At 42.5% G+C, this 18,551-nt stretch overlaps 1 protein-coding gene across 2 annotated transcripts; it reads left to right on the plus strand.

The window, feature by feature from the left end:
* Positions 1–570: 570 nt before the first annotated feature.
* On the plus strand, positions 571–17,823 carry Trmt10b (tRNA methyltransferase 10B). 2 transcript variants are annotated; one of them, XM_090330277.1, is made up of 9 exons: positions 571–594; positions 5,526–5,736; positions 6,623–6,731; positions 7,668–7,792; positions 11,255–11,407; positions 12,588–12,666; positions 13,501–13,568; positions 14,739–14,862; positions 16,066–17,823. In XM_090330277.1, the coding sequence occupies exons 2-9, from the start codon at positions 5,551–5,553 to the stop codon at positions 16,170–16,172; spliced, it is 951 nt and encodes a 316-aa protein (XP_090186403.1). In that variant the 5' UTR covers positions 571–594; positions 5,526–5,550; the 3' UTR covers positions 16,173–17,823. The 2 variants fall into 2 exon arrangements, with proteins under 2 accessions (XP_090186403.1, XP_090186404.1); XM_090330278.1 differs by lacking the exons at positions 14,739–14,862; positions 16,066–17,823 and adding an exon at positions 14,088–14,216.
* Positions 17,824–18,551: the final 728 nt, after the last annotated feature.

Here is an 18,551-nt window from a genome sequence, read left to right on the forward strand (position 1 = left end):
TCCAGACAAGGTGTGGGCACATCAATTTCTATCTCTGAGCCTCAGTTTCCCTATTGATATGTAAAAGGAGGTGGTAGAGAGAGGGAGAAAAAAGAGAGAGAGAGAGAGGGCACAGACAACCCTTTGCCTACCGAAGCACAAAAACACATTTCTGTTGTGAGCTTGAATACTCAGGTAGCAAGGAGAGGGGCTGTGTGGGCTCCTGGGACCAGCTGGTTGTGGGGAAAACCCAGATAGAAGGAAAGAGTCTCAGCCTTAGAGATGGTAGGTCATTTAAAATTTGGTTTCATCCCAGTCTTGGAATGTCCAGCTGTGGAGAGACAGCAAAAACACTGGATCAACTGTAGGAACTCTGTGAGGTCGACAAGAGGATGAGTTTGTAATCATCAGCTAACCCAATGGAAAACAGACACTAGGAGAAGTGTGGAGGCTTTCCGACAAGGCCCAGGGTGGGAGAGAGATTTCTAGCTCTGGCCCCTCATGATGTCAGGTTAGGAACTACAATTCCCATGATGCTTCTTGCCGGTGAACCGGAAACGGAAGTGAGCCGGGGCGGCTGCGCGTGCTCGGCGCTGCGCTAGGCCACGGAAGCAGGTACTGTGGGCTGAGAACGGGGCTTGCCATGGTGCTGGGCACGAGTTCCCAGGCGTGTGAACACTAGGAAGTGTTACCTCCACCTTCTTGATGCTCCCCTGCCGGTCTCCCCTTGCTCGATCGGCTGAGGGGACGTTCCCTCGAGCCTAGTGTTCGCTCGAGAGCACGAGGGGACGGTGTGCAAGCAGACGCGGGCCCGTCGCTTAGCCCCCGCGAGGGCCCTCGCTCCTCCGGTGGTGGCTGGGGGATTTGTTAATCCGGCGCCTGTGAATCTCTGCTACAGTGGCTCGTATTGTAGAGGTGAGGGAAGCCGAGGCAAAAGTCAAAGAAGAGCAGTGGACGGAGAGACAGTGCCCAGCGCACAGCCCCTGGGGCTCCCTTGGCATTGTGGCGGCAGCAAGTCGATCAGACCGCAGGGGAAAAATGATCTGTAAGGAACACGGTCCCACGGCAGGATAGATGAGAGGAGGTGAGGCAAGCCCAAACAGCTGCCAGGAACTTAAAAAAAAAAAAAGCTGGGAGTTTGGCCGCGTGGTACAGCGCTTTACCTAGCATGCATGAAGACCCGGGTTTGATTCCTCAGTACCCCATACAGAGAAAAAGCCAGAAGTGGTGCTGTGGCTCAAGTGATAGAGCTCAAGCCTTGAGAAAGTCTAAGGACGGTTGCTCAGACCCCGAGTTCAAGCCCCGAGACAGGCAAAACAAAACTTGAACTTAAAGCGAAGACAGGAGATACCCACCCATCTACATCCCTTAAGAGGAAGGGGCCAGAGTCATCTTAGGGGAAAATAAGACCCGGTGAAGGCAACCCAGAAACATAGAAGCATGGTCTTTGCTTCATAGACAACAAGATGCATTCCTTCCTGGGAGATGCCTTTCTCACTGCAAGAATTAACATTTGTTTGGCAAGATATAGCCCTTCCTGAGAAAAATGCTCTCCCAAAATAACTAAAGGGAGGACCCAAAACATCAACGACCAGAATGGTAAATAAGAGCCAGGAATTTTGAAAGTAACAACACCAAGAGTCATTGAAAGCAAAGAGAAACACCTATCTTTTCATAAGACACCCCCAGTTTTGTCATATAAATATCCCCGATGCCAAAGAACTGTCTGACTCCTTTTGATCATCCACACTTGGTTAGAGTGTGCTTCTGCTTTCCAGTGTCTGCATGCCTACTTGGCTGTTTGCTTGCTCATGTGCCTACTCAATAAAGCTCTGCGAAGTTTTCTTACCATTGTGATTTATCCACAAATTCTTAATTCTGTGACCGAAATCAAAGACCCTAAGTGAAGAGTCTGTACATTTTTTTTTTTCCCAGCCCTGGGGATTGAACTCAGGGCCTGGGTACTGTCCTTAAGCTTTCTCAAGGCCAACACTCTACCTCATGAGTCACAGCACCACTTCTTTTTCCATGTATGTGGTACCAAGGAATCAACCCCAAGGCTTCTTGCACACTAGGCAGGCTCTCTACCCCTAGGTCATACTCCCAGCCCTGGCTAGCTAGTTTTAACTGACTCAACAGGTATTATTAGGGAAGAAAGTATCTAATATGTTTCTTTGGTGCTAACATTAATATTTTAAAAGATAATAGTTCAAAATACTCCAAAGCTCAAAGGTGGAAAAAGATCGCATGTCTGTTAAAAACTATCGTTCTTTTGTTTTATATGTTTTTGTGGTGCTGAAGTGTTATTTAAAGGTCCTTGTGGCTGTGTGCCCATGGCTCATAGCAATAATCCTAGCTACTTAGGAAGTTCAGACTGATGATCAGGATTCAAAGCCAGCCCATTCAAGAAAGTATGTGAGGGCCAGGAACATAGCCTAGTGGTAGAGTGCTCACCTAGCATGCATGAAGCCCTGAGTTTGATTCCTCAGTACCACATACACATAAAAAGCGAGAAGTGTAGCTGTGGCTTAAGTGGCAGAGCCCTAGCTTTGAGCAAAGAGTATCCAAGGACTGCCCAGGCCCTGAGTTTAAGCCCCAGGACTGGCAAAAAAAAAAAAAAAAAAAAAAAAAAAAGTATGTAAAACTCTTATTTCCAGTTATCCATCTAAAATGCTGGGAGTGGGGCTATGGCTTAAGGGCTAGAATGCTAGCCTTCAATGGATAAAGCTCAGGGACAGCACCCAGACCTGTATTTCAAGCTCTAGGACCAGCACCAAAAAGGAAAGAAAAAAGGTGGGGGGACTTACGAATATAAGATAAGTGCTCTGCCACTGAGTCACATCCCTACCTCTCTACTGTCCCTTCCCTTCCCCCCCTCTCTCTCCCTCCCCCCTATCTTTTTTTGCTAGTGCTGGGGCTTGAACTCAGAGCCTTGAGCTTTCTCAAGTCTGGTGCTCTACCACTTGAGCCACAGCATCATTGCCAGCTTTTTTTTTTCTTCTGTGTATGTGGTACCAAAGAATCGAATCCAGGGCTTTGTGCATGCTAGGCAAGCACTCTACCACGTAGGCCACACTCCTGGCCTGCTCTACTGTTCTTTTTTGTCATTCTAACAAAATGGAATTGACTGTCATTAGACCAGCTTATCTTAAAGCTTCTTGTTTTGGGGGGTTTTTCTTGTCGATTTACATATTGACATAGTCAATATGTAAACACATTTAAAAATGTGTAGTTGGGTATGATGGTGCACAACCATAATCCCTGTACCTAGAAGTTAAAGGCAGGAGGAGGATTTAGAGTTTGAGCCTATCTGGAACTATATAACAAGACCATGTCTAAAAAATTCAAGGACTAGGGCCAGAAGTTTAGCCTACCGGTAGAGTGCTTGCCTAGCATGCATGAAGACCCGGGTTTGATTCCTCAGTACCACATAGAAAAAATGCCAGAAGTGGTGCTGGGCTCAAGTGGTAGAGTTCTAGCCTTGAGAAATCCCAAACTCAGTGTTCAGGTCCAGAGCTTAAGCCCTGGACTGACAGAAAAAAAAAAAAAAAAAAAAAAACTTCAAGGACTAAGCTGCATGTGGTGACTAATGCCTGTAATCCTACCTACTCAGGAGGCTGAGATCTGAAGACCACTGTTCAAAGCCAGCCCAGTAACTAAAGTCGATAAGACTCATCTCCAATTAACCACCAGAAAACTGGAAGTGGTACTGAGGCTTAAGGGGTAGGGCGGTAGCCTTGAGCTGAAGAGCTCAGGACAATGCCCAGGCCCAGAGTTCAAGTCCCATGACTGACAAAAAAAACAAAGGGCTAGGGATGAAGCTCAGTGGTAGAGTACTTGTCTTTTAGGTGCAAGGCCCTGGGTTTGATCCCCAGCATGATGAGTGAATGAATGAATTTGAGAGGTAGTGTTTACCCACTGTGTGTGAACCCTGGGTTCAAGCCCTCGCACCACAATAATAAATTAATAACAATTTAATTGGCACTAACAAAATAAGGATTCCTAAATCAAACTAAACTTTAGGCAGGCAAAAGTATATAAACTTCAAATCTATAATTTTGAAATCTCGAAAATAGTTCCATATTCACATGATGTGTAGAGAATACCCAGAAATGTTCAAATGGCTTTTGTTTAAATTTGTCTTATTTATTTTTATTTATGTAGTACTGAGGAATTGAACCCAAGCCCAAGGCCTCATGGATGCTAGGGAAGCACTCTACCACTGAGCCACATACCCAGCCTGCCTTACCGTTTTTAGAAAACTGTAAAAGCAATGCTGGAAGAGTTTTGGATAGTAGCAATAATAGCCAGTATTTGTTCCAGTAAGCAAAGTGTACCTGATCCTGTGGTGGTTCTTTGATGTGGTTCATCTCATCGAGTGACTCTATGACAGCTGGTTAAGTGTTTTAACTGCTGTCTACTACTCAGAAGTGGCAAGCTGGGAAAATGACTGAATCAAAAAAAAAAAAGCCTATTTCCCCTTAAAACAGCCTGTTTAATTATGTCTAAACTGAAAATGTGGTTTAATTTTTATCACTTAGAAATTCAAGTACAAGAACAAAAACAATATGAAGTTAACAGTGGGAATGTTTGGTAGGCTGGAATCAAAATGCTAGCAAAGAAAACACCTATAGGATATGAGTGAGCCTTGGGATGGTTCTATTATAAATGCAGAATATTGGGGATTGGACAAAACACAATTATGACGGCAAAGCATAAAATTGCTTTCACCTTGAGAAACTAATGGTAAATGGGAAGCCCCAAAATAGAGGGAAAGGGCCGGGAATTTGGCCCAGTGGTAGAGTGCTTGACTAGCATGCACGAAGACCTGGGTTCCATTCCTTAGAACCATATACACAGAAGAAAGCCAGAAAATGGGCTCAGGTGGTAGAACTCTAGCCTTGAGAAAGCCCAAGGACTGTGCTTAGGCCCTGAGTTCAAGCCCCAGGACTGGCACAAAAAAAATAGAGGAAAAGATAGGATGGTTTGGTTTTGACAGTCTTATTGGTATGGAGATTTGAACTCAGTGTCTTATAGAAGCTGTAGATTGGAGGATCCTGGTCTGAATTTAGGCCTGGGCAAAAATGTAATACCTTACTTGAAGAAAATAACTTAAAAAAGGTCTCGGGGTATGGCTAAAGTGGCAGATTATCTAGTTATGTCCTGAGTCCAAAAGCCAGTGCTGCCAGGAGAAATAAAAAAGATGGGGGTGGGGGGATGCCGAGAGTTTGGCCTAGTGGCAGAGTGCTTGCCTAGCATGCATGAAGACCCGGGTTCCATTACTTGGTATCACATACATAGAAAAAAAAAAGCCAGAAATGGTGCTGTGGCTCAAGTGGTAGAGCTCTAGCCTTGAGAAAGTCCAAGGACAATGCTCAGGCTTTGAGTTCAAAACCCAGGACAGGGAAAAAAAGAAAAAAAAAGTAAAAATGTGTCAGTATATACCCTTCTACTCCATCCCTAACACAGATGGAGCTTTCAGGTTTCAGGAATTAGCTATGTACACAAAATTATGTCCTATCTCATATGCTTGTGCCTTTTCCCAGTCTGAAAGGACATAAGACGAAGCAAATGGATGGGGAACTGGAAGGGAAGGCTCACGAAATGGAGTCGCCAGTGCTGCAAGGACAAGAAGACACCCTCGAGGCCACTGGCGAAGATGGACTCTGGGAGAGCTTCCAGCTTCTTCAAATGGATGTGGACTTCGAGCACAAAGACAGAGAGGGGCTCTCCACGAGCAGCACAGCCTGGTGCTCGGTGAGGCCTGCGGGTACCCCTGAGGTCTGTCCCCAGAGCTTGGGGCTAGGAATGAGTGTGGAATACTCTAAGTGGTGAATTAATTTTCTGCTAACTGGTTTAAAGATGCGGTTTTATTTGAGTCATGGGAAAAGTACAGTTTTTGCTGTACCTAGAAGAGTCTGGAACTTTAAATTCTGCTTTAGACCCTGCCCTGTCCCCGTGATTTATTGAGTCCTTGAACACATCTTTTTAGGGGTTTTCTCTAAACACTGTGTAGGTTTTTTTGTTTATTTTTTCTTTTTATTTATTTTGTATTGGTCCTGGAACTTGAACTCAGGGCCTGGTCTCTGTCCCTGAGCTTTTTTTTGCTCAAGGCTAGCACTCTATCACTTGAGCCACAGCTCCACTTCCAGCTTTTTGGTGATTAATTGGGGATAAAAGTCTCTCGGACATTCCTGCCCAGGGTGGCTTTGAATCACGATCCTCAGATCTCAGCCTCCTGAGTAGGTAGTATTACAGGTATGAGCCACGGTGTCCAGCTTAGGTTTGGGGTTTTTGTTGTTGTTATTATTAGTCATGGTGCTTAAATTCAGGGCTTGGGCTCTGTCCCTGAGCTTTTTTATTGAAGCTAGTGCTCTATCACTTTGAACCACTATTGGAGATAAGAGTCTCATGGACTTTTCTGCTTAAGCTGCCTTTGAACCATGATCCTAAGATCTTAGCTTCCTGAGTAGCAAGCATTACAGGTATGAGTACTGGTGCCTGGCTTAGATTTGTTTTTAGGACAAATGTTTTTCTTCTTTTAACTTTATATGTTAATGAAAAAAATAACTAGCTGTTCCTAATATTCATTTTCCTTCTTGGTGGTTATGAAGTTCTCAAACAATTTTGTTTTCTGGATAAGAAAAATGTCCAGAGAAAACAGAGACACTGGGAAAAGATAGTTGCAGCAAAGAAGAGCAAAAGAAAACAAGAAAAAGAAAGAAGAAAAGCCAATCGAGCAGAAAATCCAGGTAATAATAAGGGAGAGTATAGATTATCATATCTACTTTTAGTGTTGCCTTAAAGGATAGGATCTATTATCTGGTTTTATGGAGAAATTAAGGTTACTCTTTAAGTATAAGCTTTCTAGTAAACATGGTAATATCTATCATTTCTTTTAAACTGCATTTTTTTGTATCTTTTGTTTTTTAGTTCTGGAGATCAAACCCAGGACATTACATTTGCTAGGCAAGCAGTTTGCTATTCAACTACATCCTAGCCTGTGTCTTACATTTTTGTTAGCATAAATTAATTGCACAAAGAGATTTCATTATGCTAATTATGATGTAATTTGATCAAACTCACTTTACCCATCTCATTCCAAGTCCTCTCCCTCTCTTTTAATACTGTTTTCATGCACACACACACACACACACACACACACACACACACACACACACACACAATACACAGCCTCCATTCCCCTGTCCTCCTTCCTCTCTTCACCCATTACATCCTCTTCTCCAACAGACCTTCTTTACAGTCAGGACATGTGTGTTTATAAGCTGGAAAGTAGAAGAAACAGCCAACATTTATCCAGTGCTGTGTGCTAGATTCAGTTCTATGAAGTTTTCATGGGCACCATGGGTGGGTGCTTTTACCTCATTTTGAGGAAGAGATAGGGGCTCAGAGAAATGAAATAGCATGCCCAAGATAATTTAGTTCATAAGTAAACCAGATGGGAAGGGAAGCCCCAAGCAAATGTTGACTGAACTGAAGTTGGATTTAAGCCTTGCATGCTCCAGGTTACACACTCTGCACTGTCCACTATACATGTTCAGTCTAATGAATGATTATCTACAAGAGTCAAGTTTCTCTCAGTATGCAGAGAAAGAAGAACTCTGTTTCTTACAAAACACCATTCCTCTGTATTTCCTCTCACTGCGTTTTTTATATTTCTGCCATAGGCATATACCCCCAGCACAGCAAACGTTTTCTGAGAGCCTTGACCAAAGGGAAACTTTTGGAGGCCAAACACTCAGGACCAAGACTGTGTGTGGATTTGAGTATGACCCACCATATGACAAAGAAGGTAGAACATGCTCTAAGCCTTAAATATCTCCCTTCTCTCCTCCCCCACCCCTGGGGAAGCCAGGAGGGTGCCTTCACAACAAGATGGCCTCTGTCATCCCCAGAGCTCTTTACTTACCCAGAAGTATTTGCTTTTCTACACTAAGCTACTTAGTTCCAAGATGGCTATTGGGAAGAAGGTGGATGAGAACATGTTTCTCCTATGTTTCTTTTGCAAATTTTACTTGGTCTTCTATTCTGGGGTACCACCCTTGCCTCTCTGCTCATGGTGTCCTTGGTCTAGATGGAACCTTTCTGAGTCCATCTAACTCATTTTCATTTAGCTTGGAATACGAATATTTCCTTCATAGCCAGGGCGCAGTGGCTCACGCCTGTAATCCTAGCTACTCAGGAGGCTGAGATCTGAGGATCAAGGTTCAAAGCCAGCCTGGGCACCAAAAGGACCTGAGATTCTTTTTTTTTTTTTTTTTGCCAGTCCTGGGCTTGAGCTCAGGGCCTGAGCATTGTCCTTGGCCTTTCTCAAGGCTAGAGCTCTACCACTTGAGCCTCAGCACCACTTCTGGCTTTTTTCTATGAATGTGGTACTGAGGCATCGAACCCGGGTCTTCATGCATGCTAGGCAAGCACTTTAACCACTAGGCCAAACTCCCAGTCCCAGGACCTGAGATTCTTATCTCCAATTAATCACTAGCAAAGAGGAAGTGCGGCTTGGCTCAAGGGTAGGCGGTAGCCTTGAGCTGAAGAAGTCAGGGACAATGTCCAGGCCAAGTTCAAGCCCCATGACCCACCAAAAATAATAATAATAGAATATTTGCTTCATAGCATGTTGTAGGGAGGTTATCTAGTGGAAGGTCTTCTTTCTGGATATGTGTTTTAATACAGTTTAATAAATTTCTCATTCATCCCATTAATGAGAGGCTGATTTCTACCAGGATTCTAGAGGTGGTTGAATGCATGCTACCTGGTATTAGACAGGAGATTGACACAGTTTTTAGTCTCATGCCCTTACAACCCAGGGTGGAAGCTGTCACATACTCCACAAAGCATTGTAGGATTTGTTTTAGAACAGAATGAACAACTAGTACCTGTAGGATGTGGGCCTTGTATTAAGAGGGCAAAGTGCTCTGTGGTTGGTTGCTTGGTTTGGACAATCCCATGGGCTGGTAGAAACTAAAACTTGGTACTTATGGATAGCAGGAACTATTCCTCACTCCTTTTATAGAGAAGGTTTTGATGAATTGAGTCTGGGAAGATTTTAAGTGGCAAGTGGGAGGATTTAGAGATGTGGCTAGACAGGAGTATTGGGAAGTGAGTAAGAAACCAGATGGAAGGGAAGCCTCTGGCAAGGGTTCAGTGACATGTTCAGTGCAGGAGGATTAAAACACAGCTGAGTGGTTAGCACAAATCTGGTCTCTTCTAGGAATTTACATGGGAGGTGAGAAAGGAAAATGTGTCATACAGAATAGATGAGCTGATGACAAGAGTCAGACTCTCAGTGCCAACAGACTTATGCCAGGATGGAGACCAGGATGGAGAGGTCCAAGGAAAGCCCAGTGTTAAACCTGATGGAAGTTTGTTTTCAGAGTGGATGGAGAATCTTGCAGACCAAATACAGAATTTGAGCCGAAGACCAGGCTGGTCTGGGGCAGTGGGAATCTTGGATAGGGACAGAGTGGCAGAACTATAGAATTGTGAAATGGGTTTCTTAACCTGGAGCTACAGAAGGCCCTGAAAGCAGATGAGGTTCTTACTGAAAATCTAGGATAATTCTACAGGTGGTGTCCTTGCATAAATTTTGTTTTGAGGCAAAAAAATGGAACTTGTGCCTGTGCTTAAGAACACACATATGAGAGGCTGAGGTGTGAAGATTGTATGAGCCCAGGAGTTCCAGGCCAGCTTGAATAATAAAATTTTTTTAAAAAAAGGAAGAGGAGGAAGAAGACATATGCATGATTTTCATGAAATGATAGACAAATTGATGGATTACCCTGCTAATCATAACCCCCCCAAAAAAACTAAGGGGAGAATGGTAGAAGAAATGACAGATAATCCTAGCTACTCAGCAGGCTGAGATCTGAAGATCAAGGTTCAAAGCCAGTCCAGGCAGGAAAGTCTGTGAGACTCAGAAAACTGTAAGTTGCTGTGGCTCAAAATGGTAGACCACTAGCCTTGAGCAAAAGAGCCAGAGACAGTGCCCAGGCCCTGAGTTCAAGCCTCATGATCAGCTTCCTCCCCCCCCACACCAAAAAAAAGATACATAGTTCCCATAGATGGGTTGAATTGAAACCCTTTTGTTCAACAATTTAAAGATGATTTTTTTTAATGTAACTGAAAAAGAAAGAAAGAAAGAAAGAAAGAAAGAAAGAAAGAAAGAAAGAAAGAAAGAAAGAAAGAAAGGGAAAACCCTAATTGAAACTGGCAGCATCCGGAGACAGCCTGAGTTGCCATACTCTCAAGGCAGAAGGGATGCTGATGCCTGGTTGGTTAAGGCCATACATCCTGTGGTGCACAGAGCCGTCTGGCAGAATTACCCTGCCCAGCATGCAGGTAATGCTGAGGTTAAGAAGTCTTGCTCCGCAGCCTGGTAAACTTTCTCCACAATTAGTCATGATTTCCTGAAGTTGAATCTCTCCCCACCAATCCCTCTCCATCTCCCTCTCCCTCTCCCTCTCTCTCCTTCTCCTCTCCTTTCTCCCCTTCCTCCTCTCTTCTCATTCCTCTCCATTCTCTCTCTTGAATTGAACCTTAGGTTCTTGTGTTTGCCAACATTTTACCATTTGATCGTTGCATCTTGTTTTTGAGATAGAACTTAATTGCCCAGGCTGACCCTTAAACTTAAGGTCTTTTTGCTTCTGCTTCTGTTTCTGGAGTAGCTAGAATTATATGTGTGTTCCACCATGCCTGGCTTTCCTTCTCTTATTTCATACACTTTCAGACTTGCATGTTGTATGTGCTGGTGTTTGTGTGTTTTTCAGAATCGATTTGGAGTTCTTTCATAGAACCTCTGTAACTCTCTGAAGGGGTAATTTAGCAGATGAATCAAATTTGTCTTTTGAACCAATAAGACTAAGTTGTAAAACAAACTTGTAGAACAACAAAAGGGAAGTTAAAACTTCTAACTGTAGTATCTCTTGAAGTTAGGGAGAAAGGTGTCAGAGTGTAAGAATTTTAGTAATCTTTTTTAAAAGCATGCATATCACATAGTAAATTTCATATATTATACTAAATACACAGTAGCAGGATAAGTAGGTGGTGTAGTTCAGATTTAACTAAGTTTGGTCTGTTAAGGTGTAATAGTTACAGGGTGTGACATACATGTGCTCATTCTTGGAGGAGAAGGAGCATCCTTCTGGAGGTAGCCTTTCTGGAGGAGGAGTCATTAAACTTGTATCATCATGTGTTGATAGTGTGTTTGGAGTAATCTGACATGTCTCCACTCTGAGTTATTCTTATTTCTTTGAAGGAATTGAGTAGGCTAGCTGGACAGATCCGAAGGTTGTATGGTTCAAACAGAAAAGCTGACAGGCCCTTTTGGATCTACCTCACTGGATTCGCAACAGACAGTCCTCTCTACAAAGAATGTCTGAGGATGAATGATGGATTTTCTACTTACCTGGTAAGTACCCTTTTGCATGTTTATATATTCTAAAAAGTGATATAGAGAAATAGTATTTTTTTTTACTTTTTTATATTGTGATCTACAGCTAGTACTCTGTATTTGTGGGTTCCACAGTAATCTAGAGATAAAATATACAGGAGCATGTACATAGCTTATAAGTTATAAGTCTCCTGTGGATATCAAGGGGATACTCCAGTATTTTTTTTTTTTGCCAGTCCTGGGCTTGAACTCAGGGCCTGAGCACTGTCCTTGGGCTTTCTCAAGGCTAGTGCTCTACCACTTATACCACAGCACCATTTCTGGCTTTTTCTGTGAATATGGTACTTACATATCAAACCCAAGGCTTCGTGTATGCTAGGCATACACTCTACCACTAGGTCACACTCCCAACTCTTCATGTCCTAACTCCTTTCTTATTCTCATAAAATTAGGAAATATGATTTCTAGATGAAGAGAAAAAAGTACCTCTAGAAGTTGTATGGACTTAACATGAATTTTAGGTAGTACCAAAGGACTTTTCAGCTCTTTGCCTAGGATCTCATAAATGGAATAACAGTTAATGTAAGTGAGACTCCAGATCAGTTTTCTAAGAAATGTCACTAAAAATGCCTTGCATTTGTACAGTGTAGCTGGGACTGAGCAGTCACAGCCTTCCCTAGCAGGGCTTGTACGATCCATGAAGAAGAGGGATGCACTAGGCTGGGCTGCATAGCTAGCTACATTGCAGTTACTGTCCTATTGGTCTTCCCTGCAGTGTAGCCATTTCCAGTTTCCATTTTCTGTACTTTTCTGATTCCTTGGAGAGTATAAGCCAAATAGATTCATTTCCAGGGCCATAGCTTTTCTTAGGTGATTTCCTTTTGGTTGAATTCTTTCCCTTTCATGTGTGAATCCTACCTCAACAGAAGGTCATCCCTGGTGATATTACTCCCTCACCATAGTCCTGGCACATATTCCTGTCCACGTGTGAGAGTCCCTCTGTCTCTGTTCTTCTCAATTTGTAGGTTTCAGTGCCTATTCCTTTCCAAGTCCCCTTCTCTAACCAAGCACTGAGAAATTGTCAGATATGTAGCTCCCTTATATATAGGAATAGGGTACCTGATTAGTAACTACTAGTTAAATTGTGAGTTACATTTAAATCTCATTCCTACTACATGAGATCCTTTGTGTTTTCCAGCTAGACATAACAGAGGAAGACTGCTTTAGTTTTTTCCCTCTGGAAACCCTTGTTTATCTGACTCCTGATTCAGAACATGGTACGTACATAACTACATGGACTCACATAGCACTTTTGTTTCTAGCCTTTTATTTCATTGTTTGCTATTTCAGAGTTTGGTAAGCCACTTAAGGAATATCTGAAAAAGGGGAGATAGATATCCACTGGGTGCTTTGTATATATTCTACCAAGTGTGCACTGGTGACAGACTGGGGCCTTTTGCTCTCAGCTGGACCTTGTGTTCTGCCCAGCAACCTGGTCAGGTTCCCTGGTCAGCCCCACCATTGCATTCTTGGATCAATTTTAGATTCTTTTTTTTTTTTTTTAGAAAATCATCTATTTGCTGGGCACTGGTAGCTCACATCTGTAGCTTCTTAGAAGGATGAGATCAGGAATACAGTTCAAAGCTAACCTGAGCTGGAAAGTCTCTGAGACTCTTATCTCCAATTAACTACCAAAAAATTGGAAGTGGCACTGGAAGTGGTAGAGTACTAGCCTTGAGCAAAAAGGGCTCAGGGACAGAGCCCAGGCCCTGAGTTCAAGCCTCACAACAGACCTCACCCCCAAAAATCATCTATTTTACATAATTTTCAAAACCTTTAGTATTGATTATCCTATTCCCTTCTATTTACATTCTTTTATAGTTTTAATTTTGCTCCTTTTCTGAATCTAATGTTGATTTGGGTTTCATTTTTTCTTGATTAGATATGTCAATATGTTGTCTATTTTATTAATCTTTTCAAAGAATCGACATTTTGCTTTATTACGCATGTTTACTATGTTTTTGTTTTGCTCATTAAATTTTTAGCTTTTATTATTTCTTTTACTTTCTTTGAATTTAAAAATTATAAAACACTATTTCATTTTTTATTAGCCCTCGAAGAAATTGATCTAAACAAAGTTTACATTCTTGGTGGGCTTGTGGATGAAAGCATTCAGAAGGTAAGATTTTATCCTCAACATCTATGTTCTTTTTTTTTTTTTAAACCAGTCCTGGGCCTTGAACTCAGGCCTGGGCCTGAGCACTGTCCTTGGGCTTTCTCAAGGCTATCACTCTACCACTTGAGTCACAGCACCACTTCTGGCTTTTTTTTCTATGTATATGGTACCGAGGAATTGAACCAGGGTCTTCGTACATGCTAGGCAAGTACTCTACCACTAGGCCAAACTCCCAGCCCCTATATTTTTTTTTTTTTTTGCCAGTCCTGAGACTTGAACTCAGGACCTGAGCACTGTCCTTGGACATTTTTTGCTCAAGGCTAGCGCTCTGCCTCTTAAGTCACAGTGCCACTTCTGGCTTTTTCTGTAGCTTATATGTGGTTCCAGGGAATTGAACCCAGCGCTTCATGCATGCTACATAAGCATGCTACCACTATGCCATGTTCCAGTCCATGTTCCTGTTCCAACATTCTTAAGGTACTTTTAGAGGCATGTTACCCTGTTATTATCTCTTATCCAAAGGATTTAGGAACTCAGCAGAAACAGGAAGAAAGAGCCAGCGCTTCCTAGGGTGGCTGTCCTGTTTCAGGAAGTCCCTCTTCTCAGCAACTATGTCAGCAGTCATAACAAAAACCAGGAATCAGAATTAGTGTGGTAATTGAATACCTAGCCACTTTTGAGCTTCTTTTCTTTAGTTCTGAAAGAATACTTCTGAATACTACTTGAACAAGTAAGCATTGGCTCAACATTTCTTCTAGCCGTTTGTTCTGGGACTAGTTTTCTTTTTCCCATACTAACTTCCTGCTGACATATTTTACTCCAGAGCTTTGAACTGATTAGGGTTGTTTAGATTGTGTGTGTGTGTGTGATTTGAAATCATTTTCCCAGTAGACCCTATATAACTTGAGCCATGACTCCAACTCAGCCTCTCCTGGTTATTTTATAGATGAGGTTTCCAGGCTTTTCTGCCCAAATTGGCTTTTAATTGCAGTCCTCTGGATCTCATCTTCCTGAATAGCTAGATTGCAAATGTGAGCCACTGGTGTCTAAAACTGCAGTGTCAAATGGAAACTAGGATAGTGACAAATGGATTCTCAGAATTTGCTATATATACTATGAAAATATATTGATGTATACTTTCTATAATAAAAAAATATTTAACTGTAATTACAGAAGGTGACATTTCAAAAGGCCTGGGAACACTCTGTCAAGACAGCCCGCTTGCCAATCCAAGAATACATGGTTAGGTGCCAGAATGAGAAAAACTATCATTCAGAGATACTGGCTATCAATCAAGGTACTGCTCCATACCCAATGATCCGTACCCAATCTATGCTTGTTCTTGGGTTACCTTGAATGTGGTTTGTGTCTGTGTGTCTGAGCTTTTTTGCTAAAGTCTAGTGCTTTACCATTTGAGCCACAGCTCCATTCACAACATTTTTTTGGTAATTAATTGGAGGTAAGAGTCTCACATACCCAGGCTGGCTTTGAATTGAGATCCTTAGTTCTGGATCTACTGAATAGCTAGGATTACAGGCATAAGAAGTATAAATGTCTCTTTGACCCTACAGGTCTCCTGTAGCTAGTATGACCAAACTTTATTGTGTGCACTTTGTAGCATTTATTCTGGCCTCTGAGAGGCATTCATATTTCCCCTGGTCCCCAACTGTGTTAAAGATAGTTGGAACAGGGGCCGGGAGTTTGGCCTAGTGGTAGAGTGCTTGCCTAGCATGCATGAAGACCTGGGTTCGATTCCTCAGTACCACATACATAGAAAAAAGCCGGAAATGGTGCTGAGGCTCAAGTGGTAGAGCTCTAGCCTTGAGAAAGTCCAAGGATAGTGCTCAGGCCCTGAGCTCAAGCCCAGGACTGGCAAAAAAAAAAAAAAAAAAATAGTTGGAACAATTTTCTTTACCTAGAATGCCTTACCCTCAAGTCCTTACTGGCCGGTTACTCACTTCTTCTTATCCGGATTCAATGCAAGAACATCTTAGCTGGCTTCCCTCCCTCTGGATAGCCATGCAGGCTGCAGGCTGTCTTTTTTCTTTTTTTGGCCAGTCCTGGGCTTGAGCTCAGGGCCTGAGCACTGTCCTTAGACTTTCTCAAAGCTAGAGCTCTACCACTTGAGCCTCAGCACCACTTCCAGCTTTTTTCTATGTATGTGGTACCAAGTAATTGAACCCAGGTCTTCGTGCATGCTAGGCAAGCACTCTACCACTAGGCCAAACTCCCGGCCCCAGGCTGTCTTTTTTGTTCCTGTGGAACTGTGTTACTGTGTTGCAGTGTTGCCCATTCACAAACCTGGCTCTAGGTGTAGGTTAAAGTTCTTGTGAACAGGCAGAGCTTTTCCTTGCCTCTACCCTTCAAGACTTAATACCGTATGTGATACAGAGAACATCTATTACTGAAATATTCCAGAATACCCTCTCTTCATTAGTTCATTTCCCAGTTCTCTTTTTCCTTGTATGGTCATTGTATTTTCTGGTTACTCTCTTAACAGTATTTGATATTCTGTCCACTTATTTTGAGACTCACAACTGGTCTGAAGCATTGAAGAAAGGAGTATCTTCAGGAAAAGGCTATGTTCTACGGAATTCAGTGGAATGATGAGTAGCTGCAGGAGGTGAAGTTCCAGAGATCTTGATGAAAGATCAGGACAAAGGCTGACAGTGGCATTTGCCTTTCCTAGACATCCTTCATTTTTGTAGTATAGGCTAATATCAGGGACCATGTTTTATGCTTTTGTATCACCCACAGTGCCTGGTTCATAGGACGTTTCCTGCTGACTGTCATGTTTATAAAATGTTTACAAAGCTGGGTGCTGTTGGTTCACAACTGTAATCAGAGCCACTCAGGGGGCTAAGATCTGAGGCTCATGGTTCAAAGCCAGCCTAAGGCAGTAAAGTCTGACACTCATCTGCAATTAACCACCAGAAAACCGGCAAGTGGTAGAGCACTAGCTTTGAATGAAAGAGCTTGGAACAGTGCCCAGGCCCCGAGTTCAAGCCCCAGGCCAACAAGTAAATCAATAGAGAAAATGTTTATGTAACAAGGAATTAGCCCTCAAATTATATGGTTTTGAATCTGTTAATTCATCCTTTGTGTATCTCTTTTTTTTTTTTTTTTTTTTTTTGGCGGGGGTGGGGGGATAGTGTCATGGGACTTTAACTTTGGCCTAGGTGCTATCCCTGAGCTCTTCAACTCAAGGCTACCAACCTACCCTTGAGCCAAGCCCCACTTCCTGTTTTCTAGAGATTAATTGGAGATAAGAGTCTCAGGTCCTTTTGTGCCCAGGCTCATTTTGAACCTTGATCCTCAGATCTCAGCCTCCTGAGTAGCTAGGATTAGAGGCGTGAGCCACTGCACCCAGCTCTTCTATGTATTTCTGAAAGAACTTTTAGAGAATCCATTGTTTAAATAATTAATAATTAAACATTGCTTTATCAGCTTTTCACTGTAGCATAAAAATTACTTGGCTTTCTCCAGCCTTCACTGAGCACACTGATCTTCCCATATTCAATGATATGCTACACATCTTTACACCACCAGCTCAGCCTGGCCTGGCCTAGCCTGCATAGCATTTTACTCTCTCCTGTGGCTTGTGTCCTATTCTCCCTTGTTCTGATTATGGACATGGAGGGCTTCTCTTCTGGTATGAGCAAATGACTTTTTATCTTATTAGGCCCTGTACGAAGTAGTTTACATACACACGTGTGCATGCACGCACAAATTTAAAGATCAAATTGAAAAGCAAAAAATGTCAATGAGAGGCCGGGAGTTTGGCCTAGTGGTAGAGTGCTTGCCTAGCATGCACGAAGACCCAGGTTCGATTCCTCGGTACTCCACATACATAGCAAGAAGCCAGAAGTGGTGCTGAGGCTCAAGTGGTAGAGTGCTAGCCTTGAGAAAGTCCAAGGACAGTGCTCAGGCCCTGAGCTCAAGCCCAGGACTGGCAAAAAAAAAAAAATGTCAATGAATCTTAAGTTGAAAACATGCTGCATTCTCACACATAAGCTTGTTCGATAATCTACCTCTTACTATACAAATTTATTCCCTTTCTTGTGTCCTAGATACAATTGCTTCAGTTGTTATTGCCAGCAGGTAGTTTTCTGTTTGACTTCAAGGAAATGAGTTCTTTTTGTCCCAAATTCTGTTAAAGATTGTTGAAACTGGGGCCAGGAGTTTGGCCTAGTGGTAGAGAGCTTGCCTAGCATGCATGAAGACCTGGATTCAATTTCTCAGTACCACATACATAGAAAAAAGCCAAAAGTGATGCTGAGGCTCAAGTGGTAGAGCTCTAGCCTTGAGAAAGTCCAAGGACAGTGCTCAGGCCCTGAGCTCAAGCCCAGGACTGGTTAAAAAAAAAGATTGTTGAAACTATTCCCTTTATAATGTCCCCACCTTCATCCCCTCCTTGGTTTGAGAAATCATTTTACATAAAATTAAAAATGAATATATCCAATACCGTGTAAGTACTGAATTTTAAATAAGAATTAGGAGTCGGATACTGGTGGCTCATGCCTGTAATCTTAGATACTCAGGAGGCTAAGATCTGAGGATTGTGGTTAAAAGCCAGCCAGGTCTGTGAGACTCTTATCTCCAATTAAACCACCAGAAAACCAGAAGTGGATCTGTGGCTCAAGTGGTAGAGTGCTAGCCATGAGCTGAAGAGCTCAGGGACAGCACCCAGGCCCCAATGACACAAAACAAAACAAAAAAAGGATTATGAAGAATTGGGTATTTTGTTTGAAGTAGACAAAGTATATTATGTTACAAAGTAACATGTAAGCTAGTCTTAAAGGACTAGAGACATAGTCCAAATAGCAGAACACTAGCCTCTAGCTCAAAAACAGTACAACCAAAATATAAACTAAAGATATTCTGTAATTCCAGTTTGAAAAATATACATACATAATGCATACATTCTTATGTATGTGTTAAATCCTGTGATTCAATTTCACTTGTTCCAGAGTCACTGAAATGAGT

Source organism: Megascapheus bottae, chromosome 3 (assembly GCF_031878675.1).
Source record: "Megascapheus bottae isolate mThoBot1 chromosome 3, mThoBot2.hap1, whole genome shotgun sequence".
Taxonomy (NCBI): domain Eukaryota; kingdom Metazoa; phylum Chordata; class Mammalia; order Rodentia; family Geomyidae; genus Megascapheus; species Megascapheus bottae.